This window comes from Zeus faber (assembly GCF_960531495.2).
Source record: "Zeus faber genome assembly, chromosome: 14".
NCBI classification, from domain to species: Eukaryota; Metazoa; Chordata; class Actinopteri; order Zeiformes; family Zeidae; genus Zeus; species Zeus faber.
The window spans coordinates 7478334-7497854 of record NC_137200.1 but is presented as its reverse complement, the minus strand read 5'-3'; the positions used below and the strand labels follow the sequence as shown (position 1 = coordinate 7497854).

Genomic DNA, 19521 nt, shown 5'->3' with positions numbered 1-19521 from the left:
TCGGAACAGTCGTCATTTCATTCGAATCCCAATCGTGTGGGGTTGCTTATAATTTCTACAAAGCCTGAAAACACTCAATTCACATTATGTATTTAAGATTTGTTTAAAAAAAGAAAAAATCGAACGCAAAATCTTCACAAAGCTCCACCATTTGTCTTGTGTGACTCTGTGAGATCTGCCCTCACCATCCCAACCACAAAATCTGCAAATTCAGCCAAATGATTGTTGTTCCTCTGTCCATCACTTGGTGAGCCCTGTAAGGGAGGGACGGGTCGATTGTTCCCACACATAAAGACGTCCAATTGTCATATCAATGTTTTTATTTTATTTAATTTTTTAAATTGTTCTTGTTCTGTTTATTTTAAAGCCACCATTTTCAGAAGGTGAAAAAAATACTATTAAGCAGCCAACACGTTTTTGTTTTTTTTTCCTTCCATAATTGTAATTATTTTCTCTAGGAGCTTTGGTTTGAATTTAGATGCTTATAATTGACAAATCAGTTATTTAATAATTGTTTTACATGCGAATTAATTAGAATGCATATAAAAACAAACGGGGTGTCGGGAGGAAGAAAAGGAAATCCAAATTTTATTTTATTTTTTATTTTATTTTTTTTGTTTGCGCTTCCGACGAGCCAGTGTGGACCTGGCCACTAGGGGGCGCTTGTCTTCAAAATGCCTTGGCCCCTCATTGACTCCTGCGTCTCCTCTCTCCTCCACCCCCCAAAAAACAGTATCTTGGACCATCGGAGGGAGTGGTGGGAGGGGGGTGTCAGCCTCTCCCTGTTACTCTGGCAACCGGAAGTTATACTAGGCTAAGCTGAGCTGCTGGTCATGATGTCTGGAGACTGAAAAAACGAAAAATCCGACAGAATTCCATGAAGCCATATAAATCCTAGCTGTATATGAACCATCAGAACTTGTTAATAGTCCATTACCATTACAATATTCTAGGCTTGACATGAGGAAAAAAAAGACAAAAAGTAGGTGAAAAGGAACAAAAAAATATATAAAATGGAAAAATGTAAAATACTTGAATGAGATGTATTATAACATTTAATATTCATAATATCTGCTTTGTAGGCTGATGTGATTCGCTGTTAGTGTTATTTGTAATTTGTAGTTACCATGCTTTTCCTTTAATAAAGAAAAAAATCATAAAATGGACAAAAAAAACCTTAAAACACCTGTTGCTGAGTGATTATTTAATGTGTTAAAAATATTAACTGCTAATAATAGTAATGTCTTTGTTTTATAATTTATTTTGATATGGTTTGTTTTTCTTTGTTTACTCAGTGTTCTGGAGCACATCCCAAAAGGAACAATATGAAAACTGCATTCATTCTTGTTCATTTGTTTTAATTTATATTCAGAAATCCATAAAACCTGGGGTTCGTATAGAAAAAGTCTCCTTTCCTGGACCATAGAGTTTTATGAAAAAGTATTAATTATAGCGTCTTAATGGGTTTTTTCCCCTTCAACATTTTTAATACATTAATTGAAAAGAATATAATGCACATTCAACATTTAACCAAAATGCTGTTAATTCCATCAATGCATGGGCATCTTTACTATTAACATACAAAATATTTATTTAGTCATTTGACTAAAGTCATTTTATTATATATATATTTTTTTTTTGAAAGAAACAAAATATACCCTGAAAAGTCCTCAATATAATCTACACACTGAGCACTTTATTCGGAATGTCTGTACACCAACTTATCATGCAATTGTCTAATCAGCCAATCATGTGGCAGCAGTGCCATGCATGTCATTGAGCAGTGGCCTTCCCAGTCACCGGATCCGAATCCAATAGAACACGTTTGGGATGCGATAGAACAGGAGATTTGCAGCATGGATGTGCCGCTGACAAATCTGCAGGAATTGCGTGACGCAGTCATGTCAACATGGAGCAGAATCTCAAAGGAATGTGTCCAACATCTTGTGGAATCCACGCCATGACGAATTGAGGCTGCTTTGAGAGCAAAGCGAGGCCCTACCCAGTATTAATAGTGTCCCTAATAAAATGCTCACTGAGTATATTCAAACAAGGGCTGAAATCTTTACTCTTCACCGTCCGCCAGGGCTCAGCGGCAGAAAGTGATATTTATAAACATTTTAAAATGTTTAACATTAGGTACTTACCTTGTATTTCAACCTACAGAAGTAGGTTGAAATATCCATTTATTTAAATTACAGCGGTTAAAACTAAAAAAAAGGAACGATTGGGTTTCAATTCATTCACTGGGTCTTTTTGGGCTCGTCGGGGATGCTCTCAGACAGCGGCGTCAGGGAGATGAGCAGCGCGTGCCGCTCGTGCTGCTTGGTGAGCCGGAACTTGGCGTCGGTGCCGTGGAGCCGGTCCAGGACGCCCAGGACGCCGAAGCACTGGTTGAACCTGGAGGCGGAGAGAGCAGGAAAGAAACGTCTTGGTACATCTGTCTTGGTCCTCCGGTACCCAACTACCTAAACCCCCACCTTAAGGACTATTTCTTAACTGCACATTATTTCCTCAGGTACCGTAGCGTATTTTGACATTTAAATACCTTGTGTCGATTACGCACATTTTGGCATTTTTTTGTATTTTTAGAGCTTATTGTGCGTAATCACCGGGTGGCATGACATTTCATTGCATATACGTATGACCGTATGTATATGTATGTGACAAATAATCTCTTGAACTTGAAATAGTAAAAAATTTAATTATTGTTATAAGAATGTTATATGTCTATGTTTTGATGTACTTTTCGCATGAACTTTTGTACAAGGTATGTGTACTTTGCTTTTGTTATTAAGACTAAATAGAGTTCATGTCTTAAAAAAGACATGAACTAGTCACTTTCTGTGCCATAATATGAAGAGGAGAAAGGCAACATGTCTCGCCCATCAGATAAGGGAACTTCAACAGATGATCTGTCTCAACGAAAGTGCCCCATCAGCGAAACTGTCTGATCAGCAGGACCCATGCGGAGGCGTCGCGACTATCGTATTCTATCATTTATTCTGTAGCCTAAAAATAAAGGTATTTTTGAATAGATGTTTATTGTTTTTATCTTATTTTTATTCTATCATTTTGTTATTTTGCGATTTTACCCGCCCCTCTCCTCAAATTTACTCCTAATATCCAGCGTCTCTTGTAGTTATCGAAACAGAACTGACCCGGCACATGTTTGTGTGGGTTATCCACGGTTGCCCACGGTTAACCGACCCGGCGCAGGACTCTCTTTGGATGGCGATTTTGTTTGCAGTACGGATCGCAATTTGAAGATCATATTGATTGATCCAAATTGGCACAAATCTTATTAGGATTTGTAAATGTCCCGTAGTTCCTACACGCCCTCATATGTCAGTCCATAGGGTATTTGGCAGAGCAGGGAGTGACATGCAAATTGTGTAGCAGTAAAGCGTTTCCAAACCTTCAACCTTCCCCGCAGGGATTCAAGCGGCCGGCTGGGTCTATTTATTTTATTTATTTTAAAGTAGCGTCTTATCTGCGCTTGGGCCTTCCACGAAAACGGTGTTTTAGGAACTGGAAACAAATGATTTGGAAAACGCCTTCCAGGGGGGAGAGTTTTCAAAAGACTTTGTTTTCTCGTGCATTTGTGGGGAGGAATTAAAAGGGAGCTTCTTGAAAACGCCGGCGTCAGGGACCTATGAGCGACGTTTTTTTGTTCTCCGTGTCTCCATCAGAAGTTGAAGAGTATCTCCGGTGTGAGGAGCGGCATCCGTAGCGTCCTAATGCTCCTAATGTTCTTGTGTGGAGTTTGACCTCGTTTTATGACGTATTATCGCCCCCTCCTGCCCTGGCGTGCTTATGCGCGCATTTGAAATCAGTTTTTTTTGCGTTCTTGTGTCGACGGAGATTTTTCTTTAACGGTAATCATGTGTTTTCAGAAAAATCCCTGTACGTCTGGACGAGGCCTCACTTGAGGTGGTGGAAGTCATGGAACTCGGGGGAGGGCAGCAGGGGCAGGTGGTAGCCGCAGTGGGAGATGGTGGTGCTGACCAGCGCCACGGAGTACCACAGCGAGGTGGTGGAGAGGTGGGACCCCAGCAGCATGGGCCCCATCACCGCCGGCAGCATGTTGGACAGCTAGGGGAAGGAGAGGAAGGAAGGAGCGACAGAGGTGGAACAAGAGCCTGAAGTAGACGTGCCTGAATTTTACTTTACTTAATTGAAGGGTATTACCACCCATCTTGAGCGGTGACATGGCCAACACAGGGGTGGTAATACAGAAAATAGGTGGTATCCCCGTTAATTCCAGGAGGAAATCTGTAAGATTTGCTTTGTTCCAAACATGGCCTCATGTCAAAATGAATACATTATCTTTCTAGAAATAGAGAAAAGGGAAAAGAAAAAGACTTCAATTGAGCTCTGACATTGTAACTGTACTGTTACTAAACTACCAGTCCCTAATGATCATAATGGCATTTTTTGGACCGTTGTATGGACTATTTCTACCTCAGCACCACACTAGTTAAAGATCAGATACAGATTAGTTACAGATCAGACATGGCGGACCGTCATTGCCTTCACGGCCTTCAGTGAAGGCGAGAGATTTCTACGAATGAAGAAAAATGTGTCTTAATTATTAATATAATAAAATGGCGCGTTTTTTTGCATCAGTCTCGTCAACCGTCATTACGTTCTGAGCACTACAGATGCTCGGGTCAGGAAGGATTTACCAGTCTGTGTCTGAAAAACGTTATCCAGCTGTGGCTGTTTCGCCTGCCACAGGCCCCCCGAGTGGCCAGGGCCCAGGGGGGAGTCGTCGGAGGGTCCAAGGCCCTCCGACAGGAAGCCAGGCGGGGTTGAAAACACACCAGTTTATTGTAGAGTGGGCTGGGTGGAACAAGCCCGGAGCAGAAGGACACATGTCATGACTGAGGCTCCTCTCCTGTGTGTGTCTTGCGGGGGTGGGGGTTGTTGCTCGTTGAATACTCTAAACAATCAACAGGTGTACAGCCACCCTGTCCTGGGCCCAATCACTTAGGCCGAAAGACAATTGTGGCTGCTCACACCAATCAGCTTTGTTTCTCCGCTCCTCCAGGTGGCAAACGATTAAGAATCGCCACTGAATCCCTCTGCCGCTGAGTGAACGGGGGACGGATTTTGGAGAGAGACTCATTTTCTAATCAGACTTTGATTTGTAGCCGGTGCGCGTATTCTTTCACACTTTCGCAGCGCCACGAGCGCCAGCAGGGTTGCCAGGTCTGGGGCTTTCCAGCAGAATTGGGCTTCTTTTGAAGTGTTGGAGCAGGTTGGTTTCTTTTGTCAGCGGGTTGGGGGGGTTGCAATAGGATGAAAGATGGGCTTCTGGAGAACTTCCTTTGGGCAAAGGCATGGAATATGCTGCCATCATTTGAAGCTTGTTCAATACAGACATGTATGACAATGGCCTCAAAGCAACTGAATAAAACACTTCAATTGCAAATAGTTCAATTTCTTTTTTCTCTGTTCTGTTATAACTGGGAAGCACATTTTATCACCTGGAAGGCAATCATCTGCAAGTCAAATAGGCGAGCTGAAATTATTGTTAATGCAACAGTGAATAGAAATATGCATGTACTGTGATTATGATTGTCTGGTGAAAGGGTGTGAAATTGTCTGGTCAACGGCATCATGGCAACAACGAGCCGAAGCGTAACTTGTGCTCTCTATTAATAATAAAAATGCGTGCGCTCCGACTCAATAAATGCAGTCTGGGATGCACGGTCCGCCATTTTAGATCAGACATAGATTGGTTACAGATCGGATACATATTAGTTATGGAGCGTACCACATGCTCCAGGGGGTGGGCGTAGATGGAGACCACGCCGATGGGGGCCGTCCACTCATGGTGCTGCTTGTGCACGTGCTTGTAGAGGGTGGGGTGATGGAACAGCCTGGCGGGGAGGGGGTGGGTGGGGGGGTTAACTATCTGATGGATCTGACTATCTCGCCGGCACTGATGAATTAGACGAGTAATACACAAGAGTTCATTTCCATTATTTCAATTTTTTTGCACGTGGAATTTGAACAACGTTTGCGGCACACTCGGGCGAATTCACCGAAATGTATGGCGGGCGCTAATAGCACCATGAATTGCGCATCAAGCGCTCAGCGTCCTACTCACAGAAGACATGGCGCATTCAGGCCACTGCTCTGCACTTACCTGTTTAACAGATCATCAGTGGTCAATAAATATAAAACTTTCAATAATTGTCGGACCAAAGTTGTTTCGATTTAAAGTCTTTAATGAAAATGTGAAATTGTAAGGAAATCCTTTGGGGGGCTGCGCCGGTGCTACACCAAATCCTGACAGGGGGGGTTTGTTGTGGGGGACACCCGATGACCCCGGGGTCCCTCACACCCCATTGCACAACAGGTGGGGACCCTGGGTTTTACTTTGAATTTTTAGGTTTATGTGCAGTGACTATAAAACATTTGAATAGTATGAGTAAATCTATAATTTCTATCTATCTGTCCGTCCGTCCGTCTGTCTATCCGTCCATCTATCTATCTATTTTTTTTACTTAAGAAATTCTAGTTCTCACTAAATCCTAATATAACAATGTAGAAATGATGACAATTTTAATATATTTCACTTTACGCCGCTGCACGGGAAAGGCCGTGGCCGGTGGAGCTGAACACGGTTCTGAGGTTCGATGCCAGTTTTGACCACTTTTTCACTATTCCCTACATCTTTTAGTTGGTTTTTTGTTTAATGGGAATTATGGAAACGTTCTTGCCAGGTTTGTCAAGCCTTATCTTACAATAAATTATTCAAAGTTTCAAAACCGCGGACTGCTGCGCGATCTACAACCTACAAATTCTGTGACAGTAATAATAATGACAATAATAATAATAATAATAATAATAATGTCAAAATAATATTTCCAGATCGCTGGAAAGGCTGGGCATGACTCACTTCAAATGTGCTACGGTTGCACCAGCTCTCTGAAGACGATCGCACACCTTTGCCTTTTTTTTGGTCGCGCACAGTGTCTCTACAGACGGTAATGATTTCACTCTGCGTGTGGCTGTTAGCGCTGGTGTTTTGTGAATTGGACGCTATTTGCAATGAGGCTCATTTGCATAGAAAGGAGCCAAGTTTGCACCAAATGTATGAACAATACCTAATTTAAATACGGGCAAATAGCACTGGCGCACCGAGACGCTATTTGCGTGGCAGCGCAGTCAGCGGTGCGCTTCACCGTTGGGGTGCTTTGTGAATTAGACGCTCGCCTTCCTTGTCATTCGCGTGGGTTTAGCGGGCGCAAAAGCCGCGCAGTTGCTGTGTGAATTCGCCCCTCTGTGGTTGAAAAACCCAGCTTTTTACTACTTTCATTCCCAAACCCGACCCCCGGCCGGGCGGACGCCCCACCTGTGCGAGTAGTAGAACATGATCTCCTCGATGACGGCACAGAAGGCCAGCTCCAGCAGCGCCCAGTGGAAGGCGGGCAGCTCGGCACCGCAGGGGTCCCCCCGCCACGTCATCACGTGGTGCACCCCGACCACCATGGGCCCTGAGATGAACACCTGGTTGAACAGCACGGTCAGCAGGGCATGACGCAGCTTTGCCTTGTCCACCTGCAGGGGCGAGGGAGGGAGGAGGGAAAACCGGTCAGAGTTGGGGCAACCTTGTACTTTGTATGTTTTGGTCGCTAACCCGAACAAGTGCATTTTCCCGTGCGCCCGAAATGAAACGTCCTGTTCCAAAAGCACATTACTAAAGTTAAGCAATGTTTATGACTCAATTCTTAACACTGTAATCCTGAGTAAGTCAGCTGTCTAAATGACGCCTTATCAGCGGGTCACTACAGATAGCGGCATTAGCTCCTAAATGTAATGCAACACTGTATCTTGATCGTCTCAGCAGCATCGATGAATGTTTCCAAAATACAGCATTTAGTGTATATAACGATATCTTGAAAAATATACTTATATCTGGAAAAAAAAACCATTTAGAATACAAGAATGTCAAGGCAACTGACTGCACATAAAGCTGTTAATGGTTCCAGCCACTTTCCACGTTATCAGCCAGAGCCTTTGTTATCCAACAACATCTACATGGCAAACAGAGTTCGAGGACTTTGGACACGTGGACGCATCATACCCAGATATGCTCCACACACACACACACACACACACACACACACACACACACACACACACACACACACACACACACACACACACACACACACACACACACACACACACACACACACACACACACACACACACACACACACACACAGAGAGGAGCTCACAGGGCTGTTCTTGTCCGCCTGGATGCGGTAGCGGGTGATGAAGGACGGTTTACCGGTGACGTCCACCAGAAGGAGCAGAGCGTTGGCCGCCCAGAAGGAAATAAGGGGAAGCAGCGCCGTTCCTGTCCAAGCACAAAATCAAAAAATGAAAAACTTACAGTAAGGCTTCTCAAATTTACATTCGGGCATATAGTGTTGTGCGGAAGCGATAACATGCAGCCGGCTGGACATTATTGGCAAAATAAGCCCCGGCAGGGTGAACAGGTCTTCTATCACTCTGAAGGGGGGCGACGTAATTATTTTGCGATAATGAGCGGCTGTCTGGACATTATCATGCTTATTACAAGGCTACTTACTAAATAAAAGAATGCAGAGACATAGAATACAGAATACTGGTTTGAAATTATTATTTAAAGTTATATGTCTAGCGTGATATAAGGAAAAGGAAGAATAAGGAAAATATTCCACAACAACGTAGCAAACTATTCCCCGTATGAATTATTACTATTAAGATCGCTGTCCACATTCATCTCTTGGAGTCTTCCACCGTAGTCACAAGACGGCACCACTCGCTAGTGGAGGCGGAGTGACGCGAGGGAGGTGAAACCGCGCTTGTAAATACTGGATCTTTACTGAGACGTGTGCCATGATACACAACATCCCACACGGGGTAACGTCGGACGGCCTTATTACGTAAGAAGTATCACGGGGTCTCCCAGTTGCCTTCCCCGAAACAACAAGCATTTTATTAATATCATTATCCCCGTTCGGTCTATGGAGGTAAGTTAGGGAGGCTGTGACTTGGTCATACGGTTCAAAAAGCTGCCGGCGCTCAAACGACAAGACCCTTCACGACAACCAGGCCTCGTTCTACGGTTTGGGGGCGAGAAAGCAAAGGGGAGAGCCCTCGTCATTTATACGTCACATGACCTGCGCCTCGAAACAAAGCCTCATCTGTGTCTCGCGGAGGAAATGATGCGTGTCCTCTAGTTAGGCACCATATGAATGAATAGACGAACAGGTGAGTGTGAAAACTGTTCTCTGATTGGAATAAGTCCCATTCTAGACTTTCTAGGATTTCAGTGTTAAGTCAGTGTTTCCCAACATTTTTTGAGGGTATGAGGATTGAATTAAAGTCCATGGAAAAACAGGCCAATTCATTTGGCACAATTCATATTAAATGGATTCAACTCTCGAAAACTACTGCTTTTAATTACACTTTTTACCCGAGAACCGAGTCTCAAAAAACAGTCTAACCTTTCCTCACTACGAATAGTGGAACTGATGAATAAGATGAATCAGCGCAGCCTTGCAATTTTGATTTTGCAACACTGGAGCTAATTTCCATTTTTTGATAAGTTCCAAACTGATTGAAATTCTTTGAAAGAGTTCTCGAACTTGACATGACAGCAATACCGCTGCTGGATGTTTGTCTCCCGTAGATCAATTATATTGATCAAATGTGGCAACAAAACAAAGGACTTCAGCGTTTTCTCACCCAAGTAGAACAGTGCGGTATGGTGACCTTGAAATTTGAGGAACAGCTTCGTCCACATGTTCTGCCAGAAGTCTCCTGAGGCCCCCCAGAACCTTTGCAGATGCCTGAAACAAACAGTCAAAATACAGTTTACTTAAGCAAACAGCCTCCACACTGCACGTTACACTGTTCAGATTAATTTCGTTTATTTAGAATCCCAGGTTTTCGTTACAGTGTTTTTTTTTCTTGTCGTCAGGCCAATTGAGAAAGTTTGCCAGTAATCTTCAAGTATCATTTATCCGTATTTTTCCAAATGATATTCACTAATTATGACAACATTCCTTCAGCAAGAAATAAAAGTGTTTATTATTATTATTATTATTATTATTAGTAGTATTTTTATCTGAGGCTTGGATGAGTGGAGACCTTTTCATTGGATCTTGTAGCTGGAGTTCAGTTTCTAAAACCCCAAAAGTTTACCACTACACAGAATTATCTTTCTAGGCAATATTACAATGCTATCAACTTTTAGATTGTTGTTCAGAATGAAAGTCCAGATCCAGTGATAAGGAACCTCTTGAAATCCAATAAAATCTTTTAAACATCTTAAAATTGGAATTTTAATGATTTCTTTTAGGGTGGTGACTGTAATTTACCACCCCCTCACATATAATACAATAATATAATTTTATAATTTGATATAAATACAATGGCATAATTATAATCTCCAGTACATACTGTAGTATTGACATTTTCCCTTCATTTATGTTCATTGGGGGTAAAGTGGCTTTAAATTACCATGTGAGGGAGTTTCCAAATGCAGCCAGGAATAACAGTCCAGATCCAATGATGAAGGCTCCTTTCCTCACACAGTCCCACAGCCCTCCTGGTCCTTCCTGCGGAGCAGAGCAGCAGGAACCCTGTCACACTGCACCATTCTGATTTCCCCTTTATTATCTTTTTTCCCCAGATATGGAGTCGTATTGAAACAGCGATCTCTCCAAACACAGGATCCGTTCGCTGGGTTTGTGTGTTTCTCAGTCGAGGCCCCAGGTCCCTTGGAGCCTTGCGGAGTTAAATAAGCTCATTGTGACAGGGTGGAAAAGAAAAGGCAGAAACGTAAATTTGCTGAAAGCCGTTGTTCCTCGACAAACAAATTTCCCCCAGAGGGATTTAATAAAGTATAATGAATTAATTAACTAATAAATGAAAAAAAATTATGTATAAATGCATAATAATAAATAAAGCTGCAAGCACCAGTACACAGGGTCCAGTTTGGTTGTGCTGAGTACGCATTACATTTTTCCTAGTTTCCATAAAACACACCATCATTTTGTGTCTCCACTACCCTTTGTCCTGCTTTGGAAACCGGGAAAAACATGTTTCATAATGATCCCTGCGCTTCAGAGTTTAGCAAATAATCATCACATACAGGCATGCACGCGGGATGGCACAAATGGAGACTGATTTATCACAGAGGCATAATAAACATACTGTAGTTCCAGTCACAAGAACAACCGCTAAGGAATCCAGGTGTGTTGGGATTTGACCCAATGGGAAAATATAGACAATGGATAAGAAAATGTAGATTTTTGTGGAAGTGACAAATTACTTTACCTTTAAACCCCCACAGTTATTATTATTATTATTATTATTATTTCCCTCCTCCATGCCAGGACTGACTAAACCAGACTTACTCAACTTCAGAGGCCAAGAGGGCCACAAATGTACATATTTAGACAGTTTTATTGACTGGCTGTATTTACTTCTGCTATTTAATATGCTGCACGGCTTTGCTAGTCCTTTTTAATGCATCCCAATGCATCATGGAATATGGAAAAAAATCTATTATCAATAAGGTATGTGGGTAAATTCAGTTTGTCTTCCTATACTTTTAAATGCACTGTGTTACACCAACCAAAATAATCAAATCAATGAAGACTCGGAAAATGGAACGAAAATTTTTTACCAAGTGACTCATGAAGAACCAAATCCAAAATAAGAGTTGAATCTTTCATTTCTACTAATAGTCCGGAACAGGTCAATTAGAAGAACTAGCGCAGCTTTGCAGTTTTGACCATGCAACACAGGAGAATCATTTCCATTCTTTCTTTTTTTTTTAAACAGCTAATTGGAATTTGTCCGGCACAAATCCCAAAAATAGTCAAACCTTTCATCACTCGATGAGCAGAGGAGATAATCAAGTGATGAATAGGTTCAAGGGCTTGTGTGTCGAATTAAAGGCGCACTGCCTCATTTTTCACACGACCTTTTGTGACTAACTGCTAATAATTATACATTCGTAAGCAGAGATGTCTGTCGGCTGCCAGCTGAGTCAGTAATGCCAACCAAACTAGTCACTCTCACTCTCTCTCGCTCTCTCTCTCTCTCTCTAGGTGGTGAAATCAGGCTCCTGCCTCTATCCACACATCACTGTGGGAAAATGCAGCTCGTCAAGTTGCGCTCGTCTGGTCCAGTTGGCCGCACAGAGTCACTATCTGCAAAACCACGCTACATTGAACTCGATTGGCCAGCTGAGCTAAGTTGCACCTTCATTTTGACTAAAATAAAAAACATCCTTCTTTCATTCACTATTCACATTGTCTGTCTTTATGTTCATTGTTCGGATTATTTCATTACTTGTAATTTTTTTAAAGATTTAATGTCCATATTTATTATATATATTTATCAATTTATTTATCAGTTTTTTGTTACTTTTTATGTTTATTTATGTGTATATTTATTATATTCATAGGTTTTATTGATATTTTTTCATGTTAATGTTTTTGCTTTATTATTATACTTTTTTATGTTGTTTGTTATCTGCCTCTGGCTCTGTGTGTGTGTGTGTGTGTGTGTGTGTGTGTGTGTGTTTGTGTGTCTCTCTCTCTCTCTCTCCTGCTCTCACTCTTTCCATGACTCATTTTGCTGTGGGGCTGCCGATACAGGTTTTTCTTCTTGTGAACGGCAATAGTGTGATAACAAAGTAATAAAGGAGTATGTTGTCACCGTACCTGTTTACCAGCGTCCAGGAACATGGCTCCCTTCATGTCTGCAGCGACAGCAAGCACAGTCATTTGTTTTTTGATATTATATTTGAAAGACTGAAAACATTGCATTCCAAAAATATCCTAATTCAGCCAAACAACAAGAGAGTACAATGATACCAACCGCCATAGGCCATGGATCCCGTTTGATAAGTTTCAGTGTCCGGGACCCCCAATCAGAGAATATTGATATTCCTAGAAATCTCCACCATTGATCTCCATCATTTTACTGGGGGCCACCTGGAACCTGCTGAGACACCCCTGGGGGTCCCCAAGTTAAGTTTTTGTTTGTTTTTTTAACATTTGCCTCTATTTGGTTTTGGAAATCATAAGATCGGCTGACTAAATTTGCAACTTGAAATGTTAATGTTATTGTTATGTAAACTAACTAAGTCTGCAATCGTTCACAACACCCTCAAATAATTCATGGCAAACTGTCAGACAGCAGTAAGAGATGCAAGATCAGCAAACGTAATATCTAGGAACAATCTTAGCCGCAAAATTGTATTTAACGTTATCAGTTCTGTTTTCAATGGACCAGCCAGTACAGATCTGGAGCATGGAAACGATGTGACAGAGAAATTTGCTGCTGATTTTATTGGGAAGATAGAGAGAATTAGGTCTTGGATTTTACCTGATCCACGACATCTACCCACCATCAACAATAACCTTGCTTCCCTCACCCAGTTTCAAACTATTAACATCTCAACACTCGGGAAATTAATTTCTAAAATGAAATCCTCCACCTGGGTTTTAGATATTACCCCAACCCAGGTTTTCCCCACAGTCAATCCTTTTATTGTATTGATTATTAACAGTTCTCTGACAACTTTCAAAACTGTTTCAAACATGCAATTATTCAACACAGACCAATTTCCAAATGATCCGTTTTTTATCCGAGCTACTGGAGAAAGTCATGTCAACCCAATGATTCAACACAATTTTTTACAGTTTTCAGTCAGGCTTTAGAGCTTGCCACAGCACAGAGAAAGCCCTTGTGGAGGTCTCTAATGACTGGTTTCAGCAGATAGCAGTGACCGCTCTGTCCTCGTGCTTCTAGATTTGAGAACCGCGTTCGTCACAAGTGAACACGCTGTCCACCCGCAGCATCCGGAAACATGGGTTGGTCTTAAGGGAACTGCTCTACAACTCCTACGTTCATACCTGTCCCATAGAACCTTTTGGTGTTGTGGTGTTCCTCATGGGTCCATTCTTGGCCCTCTACTGTTCTCAGTATACATGCTTCCCCTCAGCCAGATCAGCCAGAGCCATGGTGTTTCCCATCACTGTTATGTGGATGACACACAGCTACCTGTTTCTCTCCAATCTTATAACTCCAGCAGTTTAGATCATTTCCTCGCTTGCCTCTGTGATATAAAATACTGGATGTGCCAAAACTTTTTAAAACGAAATGATGACAAAATCTGAGGTCATAGTCTTTGGTCAAACACATTTCAGCAGCCTGCTTCACAGTAAGCTCTGTTTACTGACAAAAATATGAGGCAGGCTGTCAGAATTTTTGCTGTTATTTTCAATGCAGATCTCTGTTTTAAGGGTCAATAATGTTGTCCAGTCTTGCTTTGTTTCAGCTAAAGAAAATTTCCAAAATCAGATCATTCTTATTGCCCACTGATTTGCACAAAGTTATTCATGCTTTTATTTTCTCCCACCTGGACTATTGTAATGCGTTTTATGACCGCGCCTTTGAATACCATATTAAAACTTTCTTTTATAGGAAAGCGTTTATGAATTATTACATTTAAGTTACTGGGTTTTATCATTTAACTCCTACCATTTTATACTTTATAATTATATTTTATCCCCCGGTGTTTTATGATCCCCGAGTTGTTTTTTATTTGTCTCATTTCTACCTGCTGTTCTTAAATCTGTATTGTTTTTATCTTTGCTGTTTTTAATCAGTTTTTTTTTTTTTGCTGTGAAGCACTTTGTAATCTTGTTAGGAAAATATATAGTGCTATATAAATAAAGTTTATTATTATATTATATTATATCATATTAAATTGTATTATTGCCCATTGATTTCATACATTGCATTACATTATATTATATTATATTATAATATATTATATTATTGCCCATTGATTTGACACATTGCATTATATTATTGCTCATTGATTCGATGCATTACATTACGTTTCGTTATGTTGTATCATATTTTATTATATTACATTATATATTATATTATCCGATGACGTACGAAGTTGTCTTACACCGATAGAGTAGTTGAAGCCGGCGTAGGTCTGTCGCCTCAGTCGTTCAAATGGCACAGAACGTTGAGTTTGGTCAACGACAACAACAGACCATTCTCCATTCATTCCACCCTTGAATCCTGAGTCTTCAATCATCTCAAGCGGTGACGTTGCAAAGCTTCACCAACACAACAAAACGTGTGAACGGAGACTTACCGGCGGTGACCGTCATCGCGGCGCGTGGCAGCTGCTCTGTTATTGTGCACAACGTGAACCAAGTATTTACAACGAGACGAGGCTGCTGATTGGCTGAGCGCTGGTCACATGACCCCCCCCCCCCCCGCAGCGCCGCTCTTCCCTATTTTTCAAGATTCAAGATTCAAGATTTTTTATCTGTCACATACATATACATACTTTCATACATATATGCAGTGAAATGTAATGCAACGCACCCGGTGATAGCACACACTATGTCCTGGGAAAAAATAAAATATAAAATGAAAAGTAGAACATTCCTTTCTAATAGACCGACTAACTGACTCCTAAAACGTAATACAGTAAGTGGAATACGTATAGAATAAGATAAAAAATATATAGAATAAAATACAATAAAAATAAATTGAAATAAAATGGAATAGATAGAAGGAATATGCCTATGTATATACAGATATGTGCATTTAAAGTGGCATTTCGCTCCGGGTTCTCAAGTCGTTCTTCCTCTGTTTACTCATCTACTGTGACTGTTGTTGTATTAAACTGGCATTCAAATGGCTGCTCCTGTTGTCAGATTGAAATGTTCTTCATTGAGGATCTTCTTTTTTTCGACCCACCTTTCTCCTTTAAACCACTAGTTCCTGATCTGAAGACCGCGGAACGCACAGCGCTGCAGGGTCTGACCCCTGGTGGTCAATGTCGCTATCGCGCTGACATAATAATACAGGATCAGAGAACGTGGGGGGGGGGGACTGTGACGTCACTCCTGCTCCGCAGTAGCCAGAGGACGGGAACGCTTCGCAGAGCCGCACTGCCGTTTCAAAATTCCGCATCCAACTTTTTGAGCTGAGGTCCAGAGTTAAGCTTACTGGAAGGAAAGAAATTGGTCTCAGAAGAGTGACCGAAAGGATGCGAAGCATTATGTGACGTTACCAAGAGTGTTTCCTAAATGGCCTTTGAAAATGCTTGCATCAAATGTGAAAGCCCCAATAGTGGAAGAAGTGCTCAGACCTTTTACTTAAAAGTGCGAATACACTGACTCTAGTAAAGGTGATATTACCATGTTTGCATGTCCTACTTAAAGGGGACCTATTGTGAAAAACCCACTTTTTCAGTGCTTATACATTTGGGTCTCTGATGGGCTACTAACGCACAGACTGTGAAATTAGACTCGATCGTTTTTTTTGTGGCCTGCCTAATTCAGAAAACATCTGGTGAAATGAGACGTTCAGCTTTGCAGCCTCTATCTATGTCATTGTGGGCTTCAGCAGCGCTAGAACCGCCCTCCATCTGAAAGTAACTCCGCCCACACCTGGGGAAATAACACAAGAATTAAAGCCCTGCTGCGGAAAACCAGCACAAATCTTATAAAAGAAAGAGAAATGAATACCAACCGTCCCTGAAGAAACTGCAGAGGATGAAAATGTAAGTATTTAAAAAAAAAAAATTTCTGCCGTGTGTTTCTTTTTTCAAAAAACAGTGTACAACAAATAGTGTTTTTATTCTAGATGTATTATTTTATTTTCTGACGTTCCTGTGTGCGGTGCCGGTGCGGTGTCTCTCACAAGCTTTTTACTGTTGAATGGGAACAAGTCAGAAAGAACTTTTAAATTAGGCCATGTAGATCAAATATGAGTGACACAACGTATATTAGGCAACAACTTTCTTGCCTCAAATTTGTGCAGAAACAGATTTTGGTGTACTGATAAAATCAGTGAAAGTTTACGGAGTTAATACAACGGAACCCGGAAGTAAAGGGTTAGGGTTAGTACAGAACAGAACTAGGGGCCTCAGGAGGGTGGGTCCTTCCACTTTAAACAGAGCATCACGAACAGGATGGGTTTCGATTAGATTTAGATGGGTTTTGTTAAAAAGGCTATAATGCACGATCTGAGTGTTATTTTCAGCAAGAAATCTTCAAAAACATGTTTTGGGGACCAGGGGCGTTGCTAGGATGCAAAGACATCGGGGGCTCAGCCCGACCAGGCTCTAGCCATTTTTGCCGCTTCTGGGAAACTGTCGATGAGGTGTGCGCTGGCGTGCCCTGAGCACAGTCGGTACCGTCTAAATTATTGTTTGTATTATATTGTATTATTGTGCCATCGCAGTGGGTTATCGCCATTATGTTTGAGAGTCCTTCAAGGTAGCTTGTGTTGCAAAGTGTGCTGTGCTTTTTTCACAATTTGGGTTTGAGTAGCACTTTGCCAAAAACGGGTGCAATTTTGACGGGACCCCGCTTTGCAGAAGTTCCAATGAAATCAAGCAGGGGACCCCAGGTATTACACTAATGGAACGTTGGCGACAGTGGCGTCGTTAGGGGTGAAGCCCCAAATATGGTATGAATACCCCTTGATCTCAAATAGGCCCACAGCGCCGGCTCTGCGCCCCTAATCGCCCTCTCTGACGGTACCGACTGTGCCCACGATGTGCCGCCCGTGATCAGTGCGCCAGAACTGTGTTTTTATTTTAGATATACTGTAGGTTATTTTATTTCACTCAGTTTCCTTATGCCTACCCCCCGCCTGTTCCCTCCACTACATGGTACAATCCGGCGCCAATTTTTTAACCTTAAAAAAACAGCTTCAGAATCATTTTGATGGTACACCGACTTGTAATATGGAGAATGGCACCTCTTTCATTCACACCCATCCCCGGACGCCTGTTCTTCCACTATGTAGCTATGGTGTTCTGGTATAAAACCACAGGAAAAGTATGTTTCGCTTTATGGCTCTACATCACTTCCTTGATGTTTGGCTCCGCTAATTACCGGTTTAAACAGAAATTATACACTTGGCCGTCAAAATGTCCCGTAGAAATGCGCATACAAAACGTAGCCACTCCACCTCCCCGACGGACGTGGATGAGTTTTGCGGCCGGCACCCGCACCTCGGCAGGCACATTCACTTTCATTGCGCCACGGGGCCAATTCACCCTCTGTCTCGCGCGTGCGAGCCGATCTGCCAGGCCAAGCACATCTGGTACCTTCGTCGGTGGCAGCGCGGCGATCCCCGCGCCCTCTCTTCCCACGGCTCCGAGTGCTCGCTGAAGCGGCGAGGGCCGTGCAAGGGCCGCTCTAACCTAGGTGTGCATTATGTTTGCATTTTAATATAGACTGTTATTGGAACTTGACTGATAAGGTTCAAATTTGTCCGGTAAGATAAGTATTTTTTTGGACATCGGACCGAGTTTTACGACAGTGACAGAAGAGTGCAATTGCACCGAGAAACTGTAGGGGCGCCAAATCCCCTAAATTTGAGAGAATTGGGCTTTGAGGATCCACAGTTTGCATTCTTCCGCCTCATTCGATCATTTGAACATGCTGCCTTGCCGTTCTGATTGGAATAAGTGAGAAGGGCCAAGTCACCGTGAAGCTGAGCGTGACGCCGGCGCCTGGTCACTCCTCCATGCCTCCCAGAGAGAGCTCCATCGGCATTTTAGCCGCGGCTGTAAAAGGGTGCGAGGGAAGGCCTCTCGACGCGTCGTACGTCCCGACATCTTTTGGGGAAATTTATGTTTTTGTCTCTAACATCTCAATTCACATTCAAAGCCCTTTAAAAACAAAATTGTAACCCTAAAGTGGTCATCCCTAAGAATGTTTTGTATCCCGTATTTGATACTTATCTGGCATAAATTATTCCTAAACTGCCACTTTTTAAGAAGCAGCCATTCAATGTATTTGCCTTATGCATGTGCTCCTCTATATGCTGTCTCCATTGTTGGTGGCGGGGTCTGCCTTTCCTGATAAGAATGCAAAGATCAGATGAAAGATAAACAGGCAGAGCTAGTTGGGGTGTTGACAGTAAATTGTTGAAATGGATGAACATTTACAAAAGAGAAGAGCACCCTCAGATAAAATGTGCTATATACTGGATGGATAGACAGATAGATAGATAGATAGATAGATAGATAGATAGACAGATAGATAGATAGATGGATAGATAGATACATACATACATACATACATACATACATACATACATACATACATACATACGTACATACATACATTTTATTCATATTGTCTGAGATAAACACAGCACTCAGTTTTTCATTAACAAAAACAATAGTATAATAATTAAGGTTTATTTGGCGAATGCAAAGTCCCTAAGCCAAGCAGTTGCCTCCTGGTCAGTTTTTGAAGAGGGCAAACTTCTATGATGTGTTCTATGGTTTGCTCCTCTCCACAAGCACACAGTGGAGTGGGGCTACTGCCCCATTTGTGAAGGCTGGCCAAGCAGGGGCCATGTCCAGTCCTGAAGCGATTGAGCGTAGACCATTGTCTCCTTGGGAGGTTGGTGCCAGGGACCTGTTGATTG

General features: G+C 42.1%; 1 protein-coding gene across 1 annotated transcript; it reads right to left on the bottom strand.

Annotated features, from left to right (window-relative positions):
• Window positions 1-1422: 1422 nt before the first annotated feature.
• On the bottom strand, window positions 1423-15234 carry faxdc2 (fatty acid hydroxylase domain containing 2). The gene is made up of 9 exons (XM_080014174.1): window positions 15209-15234; window positions 12750-12787; window positions 10534-10631; window positions 9757-9860; window positions 8259-8380; window positions 7370-7575; window positions 5783-5888; window positions 3929-4095; window positions 1423-2400 (listed from the first exon to the last, which is right to left on the bottom strand). The coding sequence occupies exons 1-9, from the start codon at window positions 15222-15224 to the stop codon at window positions 2244-2246; spliced, it is 1014 nt and encodes a 337-aa protein (XP_079870300.1). The 5' UTR covers window positions 15225-15234; the 3' UTR covers window positions 1423-2243.
• Between the last annotated feature and the right edge of the window lie 4287 nt (window positions 15235-19521).

Coding starts and splice junctions, on each gene's coding strand:
- faxdc2 (XM_080014174.1), bottom strand. Junction 8,381..9,756: donor TACCGCACTGTTCTACTTGG/GTGAGAAAACGC, acceptor GTGCTTGGACAG/GAACGGCGCTGCTTCCCCTT. Junction 4,096..5,782: donor CCCACCCCCTGGAGCATGTG/GTACGCTCCATA, acceptor TCCTTCCCCTAG/CTGTCCAACATGCTGCCGGC.